At 36.7% G+C, this 21,551-nt stretch overlaps 1 protein-coding gene across 5 annotated transcripts in view; it reads right to left on the reverse strand.

Moving 5' to 3' along the window:
* The window catches only part of PARP4 (poly(ADP-ribose) polymerase family member 4), a 55,613-nt gene that overhangs the window by 3,218 nt on the left and 30,844 nt on the right, over positions 1-21,551 (reverse strand). For 3 of the 5 annotated variants that reach the window (XM_075139975.1, XM_075139972.1, XM_075139973.1), the window contains 14 exons: positions 21,121-21,202; positions 20,563-20,700; positions 18,800-18,995; positions 18,491-18,561; positions 16,257-16,444; positions 14,038-14,137; positions 12,586-12,756; positions 12,105-12,185; positions 10,148-10,228; positions 9,278-9,373; positions 5,661-5,807; positions 3,585-4,262; positions 2,345-2,446; positions 708-810 (listed from right to left, as the gene is read on the reverse strand). In XM_075139975.1, coding sequence (XP_074996076.1) covers positions 708-810; positions 2,345-2,446; positions 3,585-4,262; positions 5,661-5,807; positions 9,278-9,373; positions 10,148-10,228; positions 12,105-12,185; positions 12,586-12,756; positions 14,038-14,137; positions 16,257-16,444; positions 18,491-18,561; positions 18,800-18,995; positions 20,563-20,700; positions 21,121-21,202 — 2,234 coding nt within the window. The remainder of the gene's footprint in view (positions 1-707; positions 811-2,344; positions 2,447-3,584; positions 4,263-5,660; positions 5,808-9,277; positions 9,374-10,147; positions 10,229-12,104; positions 12,186-12,585; positions 12,757-14,037; positions 14,138-16,256; positions 16,445-18,490; positions 18,562-18,799; positions 18,996-20,562; positions 20,701-21,120; positions 21,203-21,551) is intronic. The other 2 variants (XR_012672008.1, XM_075139974.1) reach the window with 2 other exon arrangements.

Raw genomic sequence — 21,551 nt, forward strand, 5'->3', positions numbered from 1 at the left:
ATGATTTGACAAACATGCTCCTGGCTTTCAAACTTAAACTTGGTAATGCTTTGTTGGGATTTCTGCAGTTTGTGTTTGCTTGGGTTCTAATCTACTTTGATTTCAATACATGCAATAATGGGAAACTTGTAAGATTTTTGTCCTTTGATGAAGCATTGCACCCTCTAATAATTTAGAAAGAAGGAATTGCCTTTTTTCCCCCCCAGGTTTTCTGGTCTGCTGACAGCAAACAGCACCAATTGACAGAAACAAACAGCAAAGTGTGTATAGGTGGAGTGCATGCTGAATGCTCCAGACTGTGTGTGTGTGGAAGAATTATATAAATATTCATATTATTTGAAATGTGAAAAGCAGAAGTGATCTCTGCCTTTCTCCTAGGAGAGACTTTTCTTGCCTTTTTTCCTTTAATAGATATTAAGATAGCAGATACAATAATTAAGATAAAAGAACCTCTGTTGCTACTCCAGCTATCTCACATACTCCACACATTTCTCCAGATGTGCTTAGCAATCAGGACACTATATTGTGAGAGAAGTTGAGAAGAAACTGTATTATTAAAATCAGGCACTTTTGAAAACTTTAAATTAATAGATCCATTTAAAATCTGAGCATATCTTATTGAGAGTTTCACTAGACATACAGAGTTATAACACATACAGACAGGAAATATACAATGTACTGCTTTTTAATGACAGAAAAGTATTTACCAAGTGACTGAATGCCTTTTCTAATAAGGAAATCGTTAATTAAATGATCAACATCAAATTTCAAGATCTTTCCCAACTGTGGGCTAAGATTCCAAGAGCCATCCTATGGAATAAACAAAGATATGGATAAGCCAAAGATTCAGAACACTGAAAATTTATTTGGCAAGAAGAAAATAGACATAGAAGAATTATTTTAAATATTATTTGAAAAGCTTACACAAACAAGCTCAAGTACTTATTCTTCAATATTAAATACTTTTGAAACTCTACATGTCCTTGCAGCTTTATGTCTTAGAAAACTGTAACTGTAGACACAAATTTATAACGATTCGTTTGAGGTAATTTAGAATATATGATTTTAAATGGATGTTTAGATAGTAATTATCCAAACTATGTAAAAAGTGAAAATCTGTAGAATATTAAGTTTAATTAGTGTAAAAATCTGTGAGAAACATTTCTTTTTAAAATTCAACAATTGGCAATTCTGCTGAAAAAGAAGAAACCTTGAACTGCACATTGGGAGTTAATTCCCACAAGAGTCAATCACAAGTCTACTACTCTAATCCCCATGTCCATGTGGCATATGGTAATGGTTCAATGTTCAGAAATAATTTGATAAAAGTGTCCTGTCAAAAATACAGGAAAAATATGTGTCTCTTCTTAACGCTGAGGTTGGCTATACTTTACTACTGTCACATACAAGCTTCTTACATAAAATAAAGTTAATTACACACAGAATGAAGAAATGCTTTAAAAAAATAGCAAGTAAGTCATGAGGATGCAAATACTAGGTGGAATCTGCTGCACAAAGGAACCTGAAGCTGGGGCACCTGTAAGACTTGATGAACCTAGTGTACAGGGTGTACTCCCAACAAAAGGGAGTTCAATATACCACCCTGCTGAATGGCCAATCTCTGCTGATAAACGACAGGAGTCTCCACTGAGGGCATCCCACGGTGGCTTCTTCACTTGGATCATGTAATACTCCTGAAAACCTCTTTATGTTTATTACTTACAGGTATTGACTGTGTGATCCACAATCTGATTGTTGATCACCACCTCACCCTTTAAGTTGGTACACTCACCAAACCGGAGATGGGTTATGTGGAACAGGGACTTCTCCCACCACAAGGGATATACCAAAACTTACAAAGCTAAACATTACCTGCTCTGACTCCTACCTGCAGGATTCTTGAACAGTACAGTTTCATTCAGTTTCCCTAGCAATTGGTCTGACTGTCCAGGGGAAGTTCCTGCTGCGATATCTCTCAGTCCAACTCTCTAAAACCCAGCTTCTTATTTTCTTGCACAATGTGCATTATTTGAATCTATTTCTTCCACTTAGCTTCCCCTATATGTTTTTATACTTGTCCCAGGAAGTCCTCAAGTTGCAAACTGATGGAGGCTGTAAAAAGGTTCTGATTTTCTACCGTTCCTTACACATCCATTGCTGAGTTGCCAGTGGAAGTAATAAAACATAGCATGACTGATGTCAACATACACTTGTAAAATCTGTTTATAAACATTTTATAAATGTATTTTACTTTATCTCAGGAAAGGACTCAAGTAAAAATATTTTTTCCTTCTACCTATATTTTATTTTTAAGTAATGCACAAATAGACTATGGGTACTGTACCTGATTTTGGAGTGCAAAAATTTCTTTCCAGTTTACAGAAGTCAACTCAATTCTCTGTTGAATCCTTTCTTTCTCTGTTGTTATAAAACACCTTGATTGTTCCTGGAGACAATAATGTTCACTAAGAATCTGACCGCTATTATTCCTGCAGCTACTACATCATGATACAAAGTAATTGCATTTAAAAGTTTAAAAACCACTCCTCTTTTTAAAAAGAAACATCTTCTTGTTGAAAAAGGTTCATTCTCTCCCACTTAGGAAAGCATTTGCACAAACATCAGCTACAGCTGCAGAAAGTTCCTGTTTAGCAAAATTTCAAGGAATGAAATAATTCCAGAGTTAGTGAGACATTTTTTCTCTTTTTAATCAAAACTGTATGTCTTCTTGTATTATGCACATTATCATTATACTGTCACTTTTATGTTCAAAATGAAAATAAAAATGTATTGTTTAAAATAAAAATTTCTTACCCTGTCTACCTTACACTGGGCAAATCCAGAGTAAAATTTGACTCTGGAGATGTTGTCATCACTTGTTGGCTCCAATTTTATACTGTTTCTTAAGCATGATGGATTGCCCATGAAATAAACAAAAAATGCCACAATACCATGACTCTGATATCATCATGCTCTTTATAAAATCAGTTTATAAAGGAAAGAAAACAAAATAATTTACAAAATTTTTATCTCAGGGCAGGGCTGAAGATATTTTTTCCTTCTGCTCGTATCTTATTTTTAGGTAATGCATGAATAGAGGATGGGTACTGCTCCTGATTTTGGAGCTCAGGAATTTCATTCCTATTTACCGAACTGATCGGAAGTCTTTGCTGAATCATCTGTGTTGGCATAAATGAGCAAGATTGTTCCTGAACAAACAGAGTAATGCTCATTAAGAATCTTATTCTACGACCATTACCTGTATAGCTACTACTTCATGATACCAAGTAATTCCATTTAAAATTCGCCTATTAGAGTAGTAAGGAACAAGTGGCAGAATTCAGAGTATAAGATTTATCACTTTGAAAAAGAATAACTAAAAACCAACCAAACAAAAAGATTGCTTTCTGTATTTCAAGTTCAGATTCCTTGAATTGGAAAGCAGCCTCATTACCAGCCTTACCATGTTCTTTTTTGGCTGTATATCCATGAACCTTGAAACATACATGTTTAAGGCAGCTTTCATGCAACTTGGATTTCCGCATGACATCCTGTATATAAAAGACTACTGATGGAAGACTTACCACAGCCTTAACCTTCTCAGTAAATTCCTCTCCAGCAGCTGTAACATCATGCTGACATACTGCCTTTTTCTTACACCCTGACCTTAGCAATGCTTTTTTTCTATTAGCTTGAAAACCAGGAGATTTGGGGATAACTTGTTTTTCAACATTAGTCTTTTCAGAATTTGTGCATGTAGAGGTAGGTGAACCAAAGCATGCTGAACCCTGCATTGGAGCAAGCCAAGAATAAAAACCACCTTTGAAGCCTCCCACCGGTATTTGAAAAGAATAGGGAAGGGGTAGAGGAGGGGGAGGTTCAGGAACATCCACACAAACATCTAATTTTGTAAGTGCAGGTGTCTGAAGTGATTTTTGTAGAGTCAGATCAATTCCTGGCTTAGCTTTAAAATCAAATGACGAGGAAGCAACATGTGGCAGATGAAGGTCATGTGGTGAAGATGACCTTGTTCCAGAAGATCTCTCCTTTGTGATGCCTCTACCAAAACTGAAATTTGATTTGAGACTGCAAGTACTACTTTCAAGTTCAGAAACATTTACAAAGCCCTGTGCCGTGTTTTTTGGTGCGATGCTCTTTTGAGTAACAGCAACTTCTTCAGATTGAAATTGGAAGCTTTCAGGTTCACTGTTCTCACTTAGGAAATCAGCTGAATAAACATTGGCTGCTGCTGGGGAACATGCCTGTTAGTAAAATTACAAGGAAACAAAATAATTCGAGAATTAGTAAAATACTTTTATCTTTTTAATCAAAACGATATTTCTTCTTATATTGTGTGCAGTATCATTCTACTGTCATTCATATGTTCAAAATGAAAATAATGTGTCAGTTAAAATAAAAATTTCTTAACCTATTCTACCTTACACTGGGCGAATTCAGAGGAAAATTTGACTGTGACTAAATATGAGCAGAGAGGTATTTTACATAATTAAGATAAAAATGATTAATATAATGATGATTACGAGCCAAGGAAGTTCCACTGTACAATATTGTTGTACATACACAGAAGATAGATCTACACAAAGTGAAGCATGGATCCTGCTTGTGCTGCAATTCTGGCACATGTACTAGCTGACATCCAGTAGCTGCTGCATACAAGCTAGTGAGCCTTGGCTATACTGCCACCATACACCAACGTAGATATTTGGTACTCTTCTGCCTAGGAATTCTTGGGCCAAAGGATCAGGAAAATGGCTTTATATGAGTTGACCTAAGTTACACAACACACACCCAGATACCATTCTAAATAGCTCACAATCTTAATACATTACAAACTACAGACTGAGATGATGCTCCTGAGTTGTATTAAATGCACATCATGGTCATGTACTATATAATTTAATAGACAAATAATGATTTTCTTGAGTCCCCTACACAACTTGGGAGATGTAAAGCTTTAATCGGTTAGGACTTTACGGACTGACAGAATTATACCTGCTGGCTAACTGATGCAGGTATCTCTTGTAGTTTCCAAAGTCAAGACAGAGCTACCACAACTAGCAAACATCTAATTTCTCTAGTTCAAGTTTCTTTCATTGCTCCCCCCTCATCCCAGAGATTTTCCCATTGCATGCTAGCAATATGTCCTCTTCTTCCAGTCATGCTCATCTCCATTCCCAGTAGTCTCTCTGTTTTGGCTGTACCTCTCTGCTAGTGGAGACTTAGTTGTGGATCAATACCTTGATTTTCCCTGAAACACCACTCCCCCCACCCCCCAGTTTCTTAGAGTTGAATTTAAGGCTTCATCTACACTAGCATATTCTTATGAGAGAATGCTCTAACAGGTGTTAGTTTCTTCTGGAAGAGAGAAGTCATCTGTACTATCATATTGTCTCTCAAAACTTCTGCTGCACTCATGATATTTTTAAGTGTACTTTATTTTTGGGACAGGTTCCTCAAAATTTTCATGTTTATAGTAAAATTCCACACAGTACTTGTGTGGCATTAATTATACCCAAAATAATTAAAAATTGAACAGATTTCATGAACAATTACTATATGGTTACACATACAATACAGCACCATAACTGGCTAATATACCAAAAATGTTAGCAATAAGAACATATATTAAATGTAGTTACCAGGGCAAAGGCAATTTCTTCTGAAAATAAGAAGCCAGATTCCATTGACTTTTGGTCCCAGTCCATGTAAGGTAAAAAATCTACATCTTCTTGAGCTATAATTTCCAGGATGTTTGGAGCATCAGCAGAACAAGTTTCATAAGCATCCTAAATTAAAATGCATCACAGTTTTGAATCCGAAAAACTTCTGGCATTATAGAGACAGTGCATTTTTCTTTGTGAGTTTGAAATGTGTTGAAAACAGAGAATAAGCAGATAACACAGTACATTAAAAATACTCAGTATATACAAAAAATCAGTAAATGTAACTTCACATTTTTTACTATATTGAGGGACAATGTATTGTCAGTAATTAGATTCACATGAAATATAAAGGTGGACAGTATATATTTGTATGTATAATTTGTTCAAATTAACATAATTGAAATAAATTCCAAATCTTGCACAGTTCTTTTTGTCAGAATCCTATTGTCACCCTTTAAAGGAAAGCAAACATAAGCATTATTATAGACATGCTTAAAATACATTGCATTCTGCAAAATCACGTTAAAAAGATGAATTACATAGTATAATACAGTGCCAAACTGAATGGGTTAGTTTGGGTATTTCTGCATGGTACTGTATTGTGTTGTGTAGGTGCTTTTGCCTTAAGATGTCTGCAATGTTTTGCTCCACTGGGTCAAAAAAGTAATCCTAGACTAGAAATGAGATTAAAGCTATTATATTTACAGATGTAATTCAAACATAACATTCTAGAAGTCTGTTTCTTGAGAGGCATCATATCAACACAGGGAAACTAAATCTTTTGAAGAATTGCAAAAATGGATATATAAAAATCAGAATGACAGATAATAATCTGTTGACACCCTTTGTAAACAACTAGTTCATGAAATCTCACAGGTGTTCCCTTGCTAATCTGCAACATATTTTTTCTTCTGAATATTGCTTCTGTTATGTACCAGATGGAATATTCAGGTGTAATAAAGAAGGATATTTAAATTGACTCAGTTGAGTTATCTTATTTTGAAAAGTAGTCCTTGACCTGGGAATTTCTAATAACTTCACAGCACTGCATTTTATAGTTGCTTTTTAATCAGATGTTTTTTGGAATGCATGTCTGTCTTTTGATCTTTAATTGCAAATGTTGGAGTTATTACTCAGGAAAGCAGTATTTCCAGAAAAATCTCATATAATGTACATATGCTACTGGTATTGTTTATTTCATAATAATGTAGACATCAAGACGAAACAGTAAAAATAGGAAAAGGTATCCTTGTTTTATCCAGCATCTCCATTGAATTCTTCATTGAGGCCTACTTTTATTTATATTCATATACCATAGGAAATAGTAAATTGTGATGATGAAAGAACTGTTTTCGACACTGTAAAAAGCTGTAAAAGTTCTCCTTTTTGAACTTTATGAGGTTCCTGTCAGCCCATTTCTCCAGCCTATCGAGGTACTTCTGGATGGCAGCACGACCCTCTGGGGTATGAGCCACTCTTCCCAGTTTTGTATCATTAGCAAACTTGCTGAAGGTACAGCTCTGTCCCATCATCCAGAACATTAATGAAGATTTTGAACAGGACAGGCCCCACTATTGACCCCTGGTGTACACCAGTAGTCACTGGCCTCCAACTAGACTTCCTGCCACTGATCACCACCCTTTGGGCCTGGCCATTCAGCCAGTTTTCAATGCACCTCACTGTCTGCTCATCCAGCCCATACTTCATCAGCTTCTGTATGAGGATCATATGGGAGACAGTGTCAAAAGCCTTACTGAAGTCCAGGTAGATAACACCTACGGCTCTCCCCTTGTCCACCACGTCAGTCATTTCATCTTCAAAGTTTTATCAAGTTGGTTAAGCATGACTTCCTCATGGTTAATGCATGTTAGCTACTTCTGATGACCTTCTTATCCTTCATGTGCCTGGAAATGGTTTCCAGGATTAGCTACTCCACCACCCTCTCAGGGATCAAGGTGAGGCTGACCAGCCTGTAGTTCCCTGGGTCCTCCTTCTTGCCCTTCCTGAACATAGGAGTGACACTAGCTTTCCTCCAGTCTTCGGGCACTTCTCCCAATTGCCATGATCATTCAAAGATTTTTGAGAGTGGCCTCGCAATGCATCAGCCAGCTCCCTCAGCACTCCTGGGTGCATCCCATGAACTTATGTATGTCCAATTTGCTTAAGTATTCCTGCACCTGATCCTCTTCCACTAAGGGTACGTCTTCCTAGCTCTAAACTTCCCCCCTGGTCTCTGGGGCCTTGAGTTTCCAAAGGTTGGTCTTGCTAGTAAATACTGAGGCAACAGAGGTGTTCAGTGCCTCAACCTTTTCCATGCCCTGTGTCACCAGTTCTCCTGCCCCATTCAGCAGCAGGCCTACATTTTCCCTAGTCTTCCTTTTGCCACTTACGTATTTACAGAAGCTCTTCATGTTGTCTTTGACATTCCTGGCCAGATTCAACTCCATGTGGACTTTGGCTTTCCTAACGATGTCTCTGCATGCTCAGATAGTGTCTCTATATTCCTTCCAAGTTACCTGTCCTTGCTTCCACTGTCACTATACTTCCTTTTTATGTTTGAGTTTTTCCAGGAGTTCCCTGTTCATCCATGTTCACGCCAGGCCTCCTGGCATTTTTGCCTGACTTCTTGTTCATTGGGATAGACAGCTCTTGAGCTTGGAGAAAGTGATCCTTCAATCTGAAATAGTGACTGTAGGTAACCCCTATAATCAGTGCCGAGAAAAAGACCTCTTGAGAAAATCAATCTGAACTGGTTTTGGTATTTAACTTTAGGATGAGATGAATCGAGCTCTAGAAATATCTATTTATTTCCATTGACCATGAGAGGAAGGCAAACGTGACTGATTTACTACTAAATGTACACACATGTACTTGGTCAGATGAATTCCCATTCTCTGTGCCCCATCTAATACTTAATCCAACTGATATCATCTTGCTTATCGTGTTACAGCTTTCCATTTGAAAACTCTTCTTACTGACCCTTGAATTTCAAGGTATTTCTTTCCATTTGCTGCAAAGCTTTTGTTTCTCCTACTGCTGTTCTAATACTGAGAACAAATGAAAAAGTTCCATGGTTTACTGCAATATTGAAGAGAGATTTTTAAAGTTTTGTTTTCCTTGTGACTTCCGCCTAACACGGACTCCCCTAGAATGACTTTTGCCAATACAAAATCCATTACTTCAGCCAGAGTGGCCAGTTTGCTATAGTTTGGCATCCTCCCTTTTTATGAGAAAGGGTTCTGTGGCTTATCACCAAGGATTGAGGAGTACTCTTCATCTGGCCTTGTCCTTTGACCTGTCTGGCTCCCGCAGCACTATCAGGAATTACAAACCCTTGTAGCAAATCACAACAGGATTGACAAACTTTGATTGTGAAGTAAGGACAAGCAACGTAAGAGACAGAAAAGGAAAATAACTTGCTATATTGCAGAAGAAACCAAAATAACATCAAAAATTATAGTTTTAGCTCTATTGCAGAAAAATAATCATTGTTCAGCAAAAGGAAAACTGGTTTAGATATGTACAAGGTTACAGAATTTAGAGTCTTTTGACAGAGAAGCTAGCAGGAACAAGATACTATATAGAAAACATACCCTTTTCTCAACCGCAACGAAGCTTGTAAACTGGCTTATAATTGAGTTCTCCAAGCTGAGGTGAATAATCATGTTTTTCAAGATTTGTTTCTTCATCTAGATTGTTAAGTATTAACAAATGGAACAGGTAGAAAAAATACAATCAGCTAAAAGAAACGATGTCAAAACTGAACACATACCTATAAACACACTTATACACTCTAAATAGGCACATGTAAAAGGAAGAGCTCATGTGAATATACTGGCCTGCCTAACTGTCTACTCCCTTCTAACTTTCTCTACTCCCTCACTCAACTTTGGGCAGGGATATGCATTTCCTGTAGTTAGACTTTTGGTTCTATCCTTCTAGTGTAAGAAGCAGCTGTATTTTATAAGAAGAATTAGTCTGAAGTCTCAAATAAGCCAAGATGGCAATATGGGAAGTTTTAAACTGGCTAAAGGCCAATTTTTAACAGATCATTAGATCATTAAGTCTGTCTATCTGTAAAACACAGGTCACTATCTTCCACCATATCCTATACAAAAGCTACGGACTTTCGCTGGACTAGTATGTATTGATCTTCACGAAACTAAAATGTTGTATGTCACAAGGAAAGATCACCAATGGCCTACAATGAGAAGGTATAGATTATGAAAAATATGCACACATTATGCCAATAGAGGACATTCTTATACTGGGGAAGAAGAAAAGACTGTCCCAAAATTTTTCAAAATCTTATCTGGGAGGATATTACTATATGGTGACTTTAACCTTAAAATAATATTAGAATTGCAACCTTCTAGTTATGTTTAACAAAGCAAGAAAATCTTCTCTATTCCACTGAAATGTTTGCTATTTAAATGTATACTTTTTATTTCAGATTATCAAACCTCATGTTCTGTTTCATTCTCATGAAGAATCCCATCTTCATAGTCATTAATGAAAGCTCTTGCTGCAAGCTTGTGCAGCACCTAGAAAGAAAACTAAACTGATGATAAGAGTAGCAACGTTTTTTTTTTAATTCTTCCTTTCATTTATGAGTCCAGCTTCAGGCAATTAGTTTCCATATTTACACAGAATCCCATTCTCTAAGGAAGGGTCAAGCTAATTTTCCATTTGAAAAGCAATCACAACCTGCACCTAAGGTACATTTTTATTTCACGTAATTTCAGCAAACTAAAAAATACCCAGGTCTTTACTTGTGCACATTCTCTCTAGAGTCAAGGATGAGAAAAAAAAGCTGGCATGCAAACAAACACAAAAACTCCACCAGGCAATGAATCCCAATTTGAAATGGCTAACTAAAACAGATAGGAAGAATGCTCCTTCTGGATGTACGCATTTTTCTTCAGTGACTGTAAACAGAGCCTGGACAACTACCTCAGATTTAACCAACAACATCTAGATAGGTGAAATTAGGTAAATTAATCCCGTCCATAAAAATACAGAATTTGGGGAAAAAGTAAAGTGAGTCTAGAGTGTTCAAATTTAAAAAAATCATTAGGTCTACCATAATCAAGTAATTTTTGACCTGAGGAGCTGTACGCAGAAAAGGAAAATACTGAACTGTACTAACCAGAAATTACTTTTTTGAACTAAACCAGTCTTTCATAGAAAAGAAAAACCATTTTGGTCTCTTCAATATGTTAAAGCTAACAAAGAAAGGGAGCTTTGTGGGGGCAATGTGGTAGAGTCCAGCTGTATTCCAGTTCCAATTGCCAAAACATTCCCACTGGCTCATTTTTGGAAGAATATGATAGATGCCAAAGGGAGCCACTTCTGAAGAAAACCTCTTAAGCAAAGAGTTACTTTTTGAGCTAAGGTAAATTGGCAAAAGAAACAGGTAGGAATTCTCAGAGTTCATCTAAAGCATCAAGAATTAATAATTTTTTCTAATTTTGACCTTGTTTTTTATCATTTTGCCATTTCAGTTTACACTTTTCAAAACTTTATTTTTTTTTAACTACACCTGGAATTTGTAATACAGGTATTTTTCTAAAAGCAAAAATTCATTATGGCAAGCAAATATATTGCTTCCGCTTGCCAATTTTATTTGCCTGTAGAAGGGCACGTCCCTGGAAACCAACTGTCCTTACGGAAACCAACACAACCAACATGTCCATGGAAACCAACCCATGACAGTAGCTTTCAAAGTAGATTACACTTAATAGGGAACAAAATAATTTCTATTTGAAAATAAATCAGATTCCCTTAGTGGGGAAGGGGTGACAGTCACATCAGAATTATTACTGCAGGTTGACTATTCTTTTGATTTTTCAAGTGTAGACACCTGTTAGATTTAATAAATAGTTCTTTTTTGATTGTTTTCCTTCTCAAAATGGGTGTTGTGCTTTCCTCTGCATAAAGACTCCTTACTTCATTGTTACTGAGGCAGAGGAAAGGCTAGTAACACTTTACTGTCTCTTTTTCCATACATTTCTAGAGATGACAGACTAGTGATGAGATGTTCCACATGGCAACAATTTACAACATGAAAGAGAATGCTGCAGCAGCTTCTTCACAGAGGTTGCCTGAAGAACAGCCAACCCAAGGATAAAGCTAGAGCCCAAAAAGGCTGCCAAAATAAGAAGCAGCACTTCCTATTCTGAGAAACTTAAATTTTGTGTTGGAAAGTACAGTGAAAGGTGACACTTACATGTAAAACAGTTTCCCTTTAAAAGTCTGAAAACTGAAAGTCTGTGTTAAAACATCAGAAGCAAAAATAAAAGTGCAAGAGCTGCTGAAAACAGGGGTTTCAATTCCTTCAAAAGAGCATGAAGCAGCATGTAATTCTTTAAAGCAGCTTGTCTCACTATGGCATGTACAAATAATGTTGGCCAAACTCACTGTTCCTGTTGTCTTCTGTAGTTCAGTAGTTGACACCACGGTCTGTAGTTCTTGGTCATTTATTACTGCCCTTAAGGTGGCCTAAAAGGAAAAAAAATAATAGTTTTCTGCTTTCTCATGCTATGTTACCAGCACACACGCATGCTGTTTTGTCTCCTGAATATAACTCAAATCTGTAAGTCTTTGCATGTCTAGGTTTATAAATATTTCCCCTTGTAACAAGGGGACAGTCGCAAGTAAAGGAACCCTGTATTTATCAAAGTATAATGATAGGAACATTAAATTAGGTAACTTTTTCCTCTCTACTTCTTAGAGGGAAGACTAGTAATGACAATTAAATAGTAACTTAACTATATTTAGCAATGAAGAAGCAGCTAAGTGCATGCTGCATAGAAGATATATAATACAATGTAATATTTCCTTTGTGATTGTTTTACATATGAATTTCTATCCAGTAACGCATGTGCATTCCAGTCTTTACCTGAGTACAGTGAGGGATGAATCCATAGACAAGAAGTCTCTCATTGTTAAATAAAGACTGTATTTGAGCAGGAGCCTGCATTGGCTCTGGTGCACCTACATTAAACTGTTGCCATTTAATAGAAACTGAACTGCATCCTGGAGAAAATATTCTAGATACCTGGCTCTGTATCTGTGTAAAGAAGCAAAACAAATTAGCTCTGTTTGTTAGTAGGCTTTCAAAAGCAAACATAATCTCTCAATGTAAAATAACGTATTTCCCATGGGAATGGAACTAATTTTTTTTTTTTAAAACAACTAAAACAAGCCACATACTATTACTGGTAAAAATTAGTCTAATGTTTGGAGGTAATAAGGAGAATCACTCAGCCATCATCGTACTGGCTTCTGGAATAATGAAACTTCTTTTAAGTAAAAGCTGAAATTTGAGAGTTCTATCCATCAAAGCTTCTATCCATCAGGGTTGCCAAACAGGCTAGGGAATACGGCCTGGCACAGTTCTAGAAGTGTAGCACATCTCCTGGATGTGATCTCTGAGATAGGCGAACAGTTCTGCACATCTCCATGGCCTGCTCTGGATAGTTCTGCATGTATCACTCAAATGACAGCCAGAATAGCAAGAGGAGAAATCTGTGCTTTCATCCATTCCCCCAGGCAAAAATGTGCCAGATACTAGCCTTGCTGCAGCACCTTCTTTACTGTCACTGTTCCAGGAGGGACCAGATTCGAGGCATAGGAGAGTGCTGTAGACACATAACTATAGAGGGAAACAGAAAAGCACCGCACATGGGGTCCTAGATTGCCTGAAACCCTTAGATGCACCAACAGGCAAAAGTTACAGAATACAATTGCTATAGGCCTCATCACTATAGCAAGGACAATATAGATGGACTGTGACCTATGACAGAAGTAAAGCCATGTTTTTGCATTCAGGGACAATTTTTTATATAGCTTGACATTTTTAAAACTTTTTCCAAGTTGGTGTTATTGCACTTACCAAGAAAAGTACAGGAGCTCTTAGAAAAAATAAAGTCAGTCATGGCTTTCTGGTTTTCTTTTACACATTCAGTGACCAATCTGAATGAGAAGGTAGGGCAACTACAGTGACAAATTCCCTCCCTTATCAAAGAACTGAGGGTTCTCTACAGCACTCATATCCCTTCCTATAGCACATGTGTTCCTGCTGAAAATAAGGCACCTTTGTAATACTCAAACTAAATACTTCTCTTTCTCACTTAGTATAAATTTATATTTAAAATAAAAGAAGGCTTAATAGACAAGCATCTCTCCTTCCACCTTCTATCAAATGTTTTTTGAACTATCTTATTGTAATAGCAAAGCCACGTGATCCCATGAAAATTCCCATTTTGAGGTACTGAAGATATGCAGTATCAGATATTGATATATCAGACAACGATCACATACTGAATATAGTCAAGATTTAGAAATGTACCTTTGCCTCCCAGTTATACTTTGATTTTGGGTCAAAGTATTCAAATGCTCCAGCACCATACTGGGACAAAGATCTCAGCATGTGTCGATTTGCTGTGGAACTAACAAAAAAAGTTCTTTATGTAATTATTGAATTAAATTGTTCATCTAATATTATTTCTAAATATTTTGTTTTTAATTAGTACTGCAAGCTTTTTGAATCTGAATTTTTAAAATTCTATCCCTTTTTCAGGGGACAGACCAACTGAAAGCAACTGAGCCAATGAATATGCTGCTGTATTAGAGATTTCCTAACAACACTCGAGGAAATTACATGGTACACGAGTTTTTACAGTGCAGAGCTGTACAGAGAAATTAACTTAGGTTCAAACACCAATAAGACTGCATCAAAATGATCCTCATCTTGAACTAATTAACCTCAATCTCAGCAGAGCTATTTAGTGTGGACACAGCTATCTTACAGCTAAGTCCAGTGTCAGCTAGGGAATGTTACTATCTGAACAACATGGATATACCAATATGGTTACACTTATTAGCCTGATAGAACAGCAGGCTCTGCTCACCAACGGTCTGACTACTGTGAAGCTCTTTCATGGGTATATATACAAATGAGAGCTTTATAGAGGATTAAAGGAGAACAATTAAGCAGATGAGAATTCTTTTGGGCAAGAAATAGCACAGTATGTCTTGAATCTTTGTCAGACAAAAAGTAGACTCGTTCCTTAACAGGACCGTACCACTGTCTTAGTGACCTAGTGAATCCTCACCAAAACCCCTCAAGGCAAAATTAAATAGTACAATTGTATCTATGCTAAGAACACATAACATCTTGGGTTTAAAGTTTAAAGCTTTTTTAAAAGTCTTTTTATAGATTTTGCTGTCTTGTACAACTCCGTAAAGTACAAATCTTGCACTATTTAAAAATACTGTTTTTTCATTTACTTGCAGAGAATTATCACAGATAAAAAAGATGTAGTATTCTCTATTAATTCAGCCTTCTAGAAAACACTCTGTCTACACAAGAGTATGAACCAGAGTGAACTTCTCTTTTTCACCTCTTCACCATTATTACTTTACCAATTAACACATTAAATACAGATCCTGACTACTGAAAGCAGGTTGTTGCACATTAGCACGTTAATGTTAGTGATTTAGAGGAACGATTAAAAGCCATGCCCTCTCAGACTACCAGCACTGACGTAATCCATCACCAGGCCTAGTTCCATCGTATCAATAACCAATAATCAATGAATGTACATGTGCTGAACATGAACATAATGAGAATGTAAATATGTTGAAAATGGTGTCAGTGTGCTGCTAATGAACACATATCATCTGTTCTTTATTGTGTGTTGATGCAAATTCTATTATAGTCTAACATATGATTACTCTGGAAGAGCACTGGGATGTCTGGTACATGGCCTGAAGGGTGTGCTTGCCCAGTGCTGCGAGAGGGCCCACAGCCGTGAGATCTGGGGAGTGTTGCGGGAACTATGGTGAAGGTTATTAAAAAAAAAAGACCTAGAAGAAGATGACCCTCACCACTGGTCTTTATTTTGATGTATCCTTGCCAACCCTCCCAGGATGTAGTAAGAACCTAACATCTCCCTGACCCTTTCCCATTTATGCCTCGCAACCTGAAATATGTAACTGTAACTCAGTTTTTAAAGTTGTTTCAGTCTTGTACGTATCCTTCTGGGTTGTTGTTACAGAAAACAGTCAAACTACATTGCAATGAATTTCAGTGAGGTTTTGCCTGTTCCTCTGATCGTTGAGAAGTCTAGTGCTTATTTTGTCCTTACAAAACAAAGGAAAATTAAATAATAAAATTATACAACTACTCACATTGCATTGAAATTGCACTATTAAAATGAGACCATACCGAAACATAAAATGTAAAGTTTCAAAATGTTAACTCTTGTATTTTCCAGTTATATTCTTAAATAGTATAGTTGTTATAATGAAGAAAGATATGAATAGGTAAGACTACCTGGACATGGAATTACTGTTACTGTAGGCATCTTACCTTTGAAATTCCTTACAGACTTCCCATTCTATTATTAAAGGTAGGCAAACATTTCTGCATTTAATCTCAACATACATATATATTTAAGACAGTACACTCAGGCATCTGACAGTTCTCAGCTTACTAACCTCTCACTTTGAGTAAATTATCAGTGATTTTAAACAAATGCAATTGCTAGCTAACTTTGTGCTTACCCAACACCACATGTAAATAACCTCGTATGTCGGACATTATCTTTCACAATCTGGAAGGTCACACTCTCGTTCTGAATGTGTCCATCCGATATAAGAAGAATGTTACGGTGTCCTTGAGAAGGAAATAGCAGATGTAAGTAACGTAAGGTCTTCCATAAATCAGTGTTTCCCAATGTTGCGGTAGCAGACTGAAAAGTAAAGTATTACAATTTTAGTTCAATTTATTTTTTCCTAAAATAACATATAATGTATAATTTAATCTTTATTTCATTACACGTGACTCCTGGTTTCCAAATATAAGTAATTAATTCTTAAGTTTTATTTGTTCCTCCTCTTCTATAATTACTATTAAAGATAGAGCTTAAGGTCCATCTAGTCCAGTACCTTCTCTGGCTTAGGCAAAAGGCACAGGTAAAAAAGATAAGAAAAATGGTAAATTCTACTCCTACATTGTTTTCAGAGCTTTCAGTAATCAGTGGTTTGGGGACTTCTTGAATTGGAGTGTTCATCCAGACTATTGCATCTAAAAGCTATTTACAGCTCTTACTTTTAATTTGCCTAAATCACTTTCTGAATTGAATTATGGTTTAGCCTCAACGTCAAGCACGACAAGAAGTTCTGCTATTTATTATGCATGAAAAGGACTGTTTGGTTTTTGTTTTAAATCTGCTGATTGATCATTTTGCTGGATGTCCTGTGATCCTTAAAAGGTAAGAAACAGCAAGTAACTATCCCTATTCCCCTTTTTCCCTGTTTATCCCGGAAAAGAGATTACTGTGTAAGGATTGAACAGAGGCTAAAAAATAATCAGGACAAATCCTCTCCTTGTACAGCAGGTCTTCCATATATCTGGCCACCTTTGCTTTCTGCCTCCCTAGCTCTTCAATTTGAGATAGAGTGAGCAGAAGCGCATACAGTATTCAAGATGCCATAGCAATACAGATTTATACAGCTACCTAAGCGTTTACCTTTCTGACTGTTGCTGAACACTGGGCTGCCAAAGGACCCTTCACAATGGCTCCAGTATCTCTTTTCTGGGTTAAACCCCAACATTGTACAGGTATAGTTAGTGTTTTCCCCTTTGTGTTACTCTGTATTGATCACCATTTGCATCTTACGATCTCATTTTCAAGACATCCATATTAGCATCTTACGCATTATGCTAGCATCAAGGAGCTTTAGTTACAGATGAGAAGCCTACTTCTGGCACTGACAAGACATGGTACTGTCGTGGTTTAATCCTAGCCAGCAATTAAACACCACGCAGCCACTCGCTCACTGCCCCCCTAGGGGGGGGATGGGGAAGAGAATCGGGAGGGCACAAGTACGAAAACGCGCAAGTTGAGATAAAAACAGTTTAATAATGGAAATAAAATGAAGTAGAGCAGTAATAATAACAATGATAACAACAACAATAATAGAATATACAAAGCAGGCGATGCACACCCAGCGAGTGCGTGTCCTGAACCGCGAGAGCCCCTCGCTAGCTTTTATACTGAGCATTACGTCACATGGTGTAGAATACCCCATGGGCCAGCTGAGTCAACTGCCGCGGCTATGCTCCCCGCCCCCCAGCTTCCCCTGCACTTGGCAGGGGATGGGAGGCCAAAAAGTCCCCAATGCAAGCACCACCCAGCAACAGCCAAAGCATCAATGGGCCATCTCATTGCTTCTCTCACACCAAACCCAAAACACAGCACCCCCTCAGCTACTGGGAACAAAGTTAACTCTGTCCCAGCCAGAACCAGGACAGGTACTAACCAAAACCTGTTGTCCTAAGTAGTCTACATCTGATCTTTTGGTGCCAAAAGCATTTTTCTTTTCACTGAAAGTCCTCTGGCCTAAGTACTGCTTTCACTTACAAATCATAGACTTCCAGAAGTAAGTCAATCATTTCCTCTCTTTCTGCTGTGAGCAGGCTATGAGAGGTATTAAACTCCAAAAGATAAATTTAGGGGTAAACACTGAAAAATGTCCTAACGCTGATAGCTACTCAAGCTTCAAAATAACAACTTAAGTAATTGCTTAAAACCAAACTAGAATTAATATTCAGATGTGGCTGTGCTTGTTACTAGGGAAAACAGACTCCAAATAGACTAAATTACAGAAAAATCTTAGAAGCTGGCCTAAAGAAAAAGAAAAAAAGAGGAAAAGTTGTGTAACAGAGCTTTGCAATGATAAGCATCCTATACAAAGAAGTGTTCTTTAGAATACAACCGAACTAATTTACTTACTGTAACAAACTCCTTCAGTGATGCCAAATCATTTATGATGTTCATTGAAAAAGAAGAAAATTCTGTAAAATCTGTGAATAAAGATTGATATTAAGAACATTAAAATATTAAGCATGTAGCAACAATATGGAAACACAAATTTAAGTTTTATGACTGGAATATCAGAGTAGAAGTATTCCATACTGCTACATGTTTCTGGTTGCAGTTCAGTATATTATGCGGGTTTGATAATAATGATGTGCATGAAATTAAGCCATGACAAGAAGGTAAAAGGTGTTTCTCAGGTAAAAAGGAAATAGAGAAACTCACTTGTGCCAAATTTGACTACATTCACTCTTTGTCTGAAACAAAATAGTTCCAAAACACGTAAAGCAATCTGCTTGGCTTGGTGTAGAGCTGAACCTGCCATAGAATTTGAGCAATCTAATAAAATAATAATTTCACTGGACAGCTGCTCTTCTTCAAATGCTGTTTCAAACTCTGGTTGGAATACAAGCATGCAAGCCTATAGAGGGAGAAACAAAATCATCAGCGCAGAGGACAGATACTATTTAATTAGAAGTGTATCCAAGCATTTTTGTTTTTCTTATTGCGGAATGAGAGCACAATATAGCCATATTTCAAAGTTTTAACAAATATATGTCATTTACTCTTAATGCCTGAAAAGTGCAACTTCCCTGTCCTTTACCTACATCCCAGGTCTCACATGAAAAACTGAAAAAGGAATTTTGTGGTTTCATGTTCCTATCTGATTCACTCTTCTGCAAACAGCACTGGATTCTCTTCTACAAGTTAAAAAAATAATAAAAAAATCACAGATACCAATCATCACTGCCACCATCGGTTTGTGAGAAGTACTTGAATTAAAAAAATATGTAAACCAGAAGTGCACACTGTGCATACTACGAACAGAGATGTTATAAAAAACAAAGGCTTTCAAAAGTGGAACAATGAAATGTTTGAAGAAATGAAAGTGTTTCCAATAGGGAAGGAAAGGTTTGCAGTTTGGAAACACAAATAGCAATCTCTCTCTTTCTCTTTTCCTTGGGGGAATATCAGTATTACTGCAGTCATCAGAAAGAAACCCCTAAACTAATACATTTAAACTAAGCAACTCTGATTAAAAGGAAGAAAAATAAAAGAAAGAAAACAATCTTATCTGTCATTTTACTTATTTTAATCAATTTCAACATTGGATTGACAGGTTGGTAACACGAAGACTTTACATTTCACCTCTGCAGCATTTTATCTTATTTAAGAAAAAAAAATACAAAAAGGAGCTGAAAATAACTAAAAGTGCCAGGGACTTCACAAAAAATGTGGGAGAATGAAACAGCTTCTAATAACCTGGAATCACGTATTTTAAGTTTTAAATGTATTTCTCAGGCAAGGAGTTACTGTGGGTGAAGGCAAAAGGGGTTGAACTGGTCCTTCCTTTCCTATCTAACCTTTTATTAATGTTTTCCAGTGGCGATAATGAGCTCTTCTGTGACAGAGCCACAACTGATTCTGTTTCTGGATGATCCAGAGTGGTAGAAGTGCTACTTATGTCTTTTTCACTTATTAGTGAAAAAGGAAAAGATTCAAATGGTGTAAGTTGTAAATACAGCCCTAGAAATTTAATGATTTAAAATTTTACTTATTTTTAATGAGTATAGCGATTGCATGACTCTGAAGCTACTTCGTTCCAGCCTTAGCCATGACTTATTTGTTCACTTCCACCGCTGCAAATGCAACATCTGTATCAAACACTGTAGTAACATTTCTATAAAACACAAACAGCAGCACAACAGTTAGAAAAAAAGTGTTTTAACAGAAATGATTGGACACTGTGTTGAAACATTTACCCTCTTGCAAGGCAAAGGATAAAACAAAAGCAACAAGATTCTATGCAACTGAAAAGAAAACTCATTTCTGGAGAATACTCAGCTTAATAAAACAGATCAAATTGACCACTGTCCGTGGTGTGAAATTTTTTCTTCATCTTTTACCCATCAAAACTAAACTGTTCCTGTTTATTATGTTTTAGCATACTCAGTATTACCTCATGAATAGTACAATTTATGCAGTACCTCACTCATTTTGTTGGGATGCTTCTCTACCCACATTCGAGGTAGGTAGACCTGAGAAATCCAGATATCTAGAACAAAGCCACTAACGTCCAAGGAGCTGTTCTCCACAGTCTTAATTACAGCCTTGCAGTCTGTTTTCTAGAAAAGGAGAAAAAATAGGCATTTAAATATTTATTTAATAACAATACAGTGAATATTATTTACTTTGTAAGAACAGGGAATGACGACAGCCGATTTAATAGGGGTAGTCCCAAAGCTTTTTGCCAAAAAGGTTATAGAAAGTTTACAAGGTACAGTTTCTATTTACATATTACATTCTTTAAAATATCATTCACTTTCCTGAATGTATTTTTAAATAAGAAGACAACCAAAACAGAAAGGCTTCAAACACAACAGAAATTTTCATCTGAGAGAAGCAGAGGACCACGCTGTTTGCAGAATGAACAGTGAACAAAGCCAGACAGATCTGGCACAAGGGTCATCTAGGATAAAAGTTCCATTTGAAATACACAGCAGAACTGCCAAGGCAGAGACATAGTTACAGTGAAATTAATTTACCTTTATTTTAAGTTTATGTGTCCAACTATGAATGCGTTCAATACTAGATGGCATCTCAATAGACATATCCACGGAAAATTGACTAAATAAAGAGAAAAGAAAAAAAGCACTGAACGGCACTCCAGGGAAGATGATGTTTAATCTGCATATCATGACATCTCCCATGAGAAGGGAGATGTCCTTTTTAACACTTTGGATAAAAGTGGAGAATACTGAATTAGTTAGACAAGTTTTTGTTCCTAGGATACCCAAAGAATAACCATGCTGATTCACTATGGGTATTCATAGTTTAAAAGTTTAGAAGGGATCAAGAGGCCATTTGACATGATCTCCTCTATAACACATTACATAACATTTAGCCAATTATCTCTTCATTTAACCTAATGTTTTATTTTCTAAAGCAAAGCTTCATAACAGACAGCCAAACTGGA

This window comes from Calonectris borealis, chromosome 1 (genome assembly GCF_964195595.1).
Source record: "Calonectris borealis chromosome 1, bCalBor7.hap1.2, whole genome shotgun sequence".
Classification (NCBI taxonomy): Eukaryota; Metazoa; Chordata; class Aves; order Procellariiformes; family Procellariidae; genus Calonectris; species Calonectris borealis.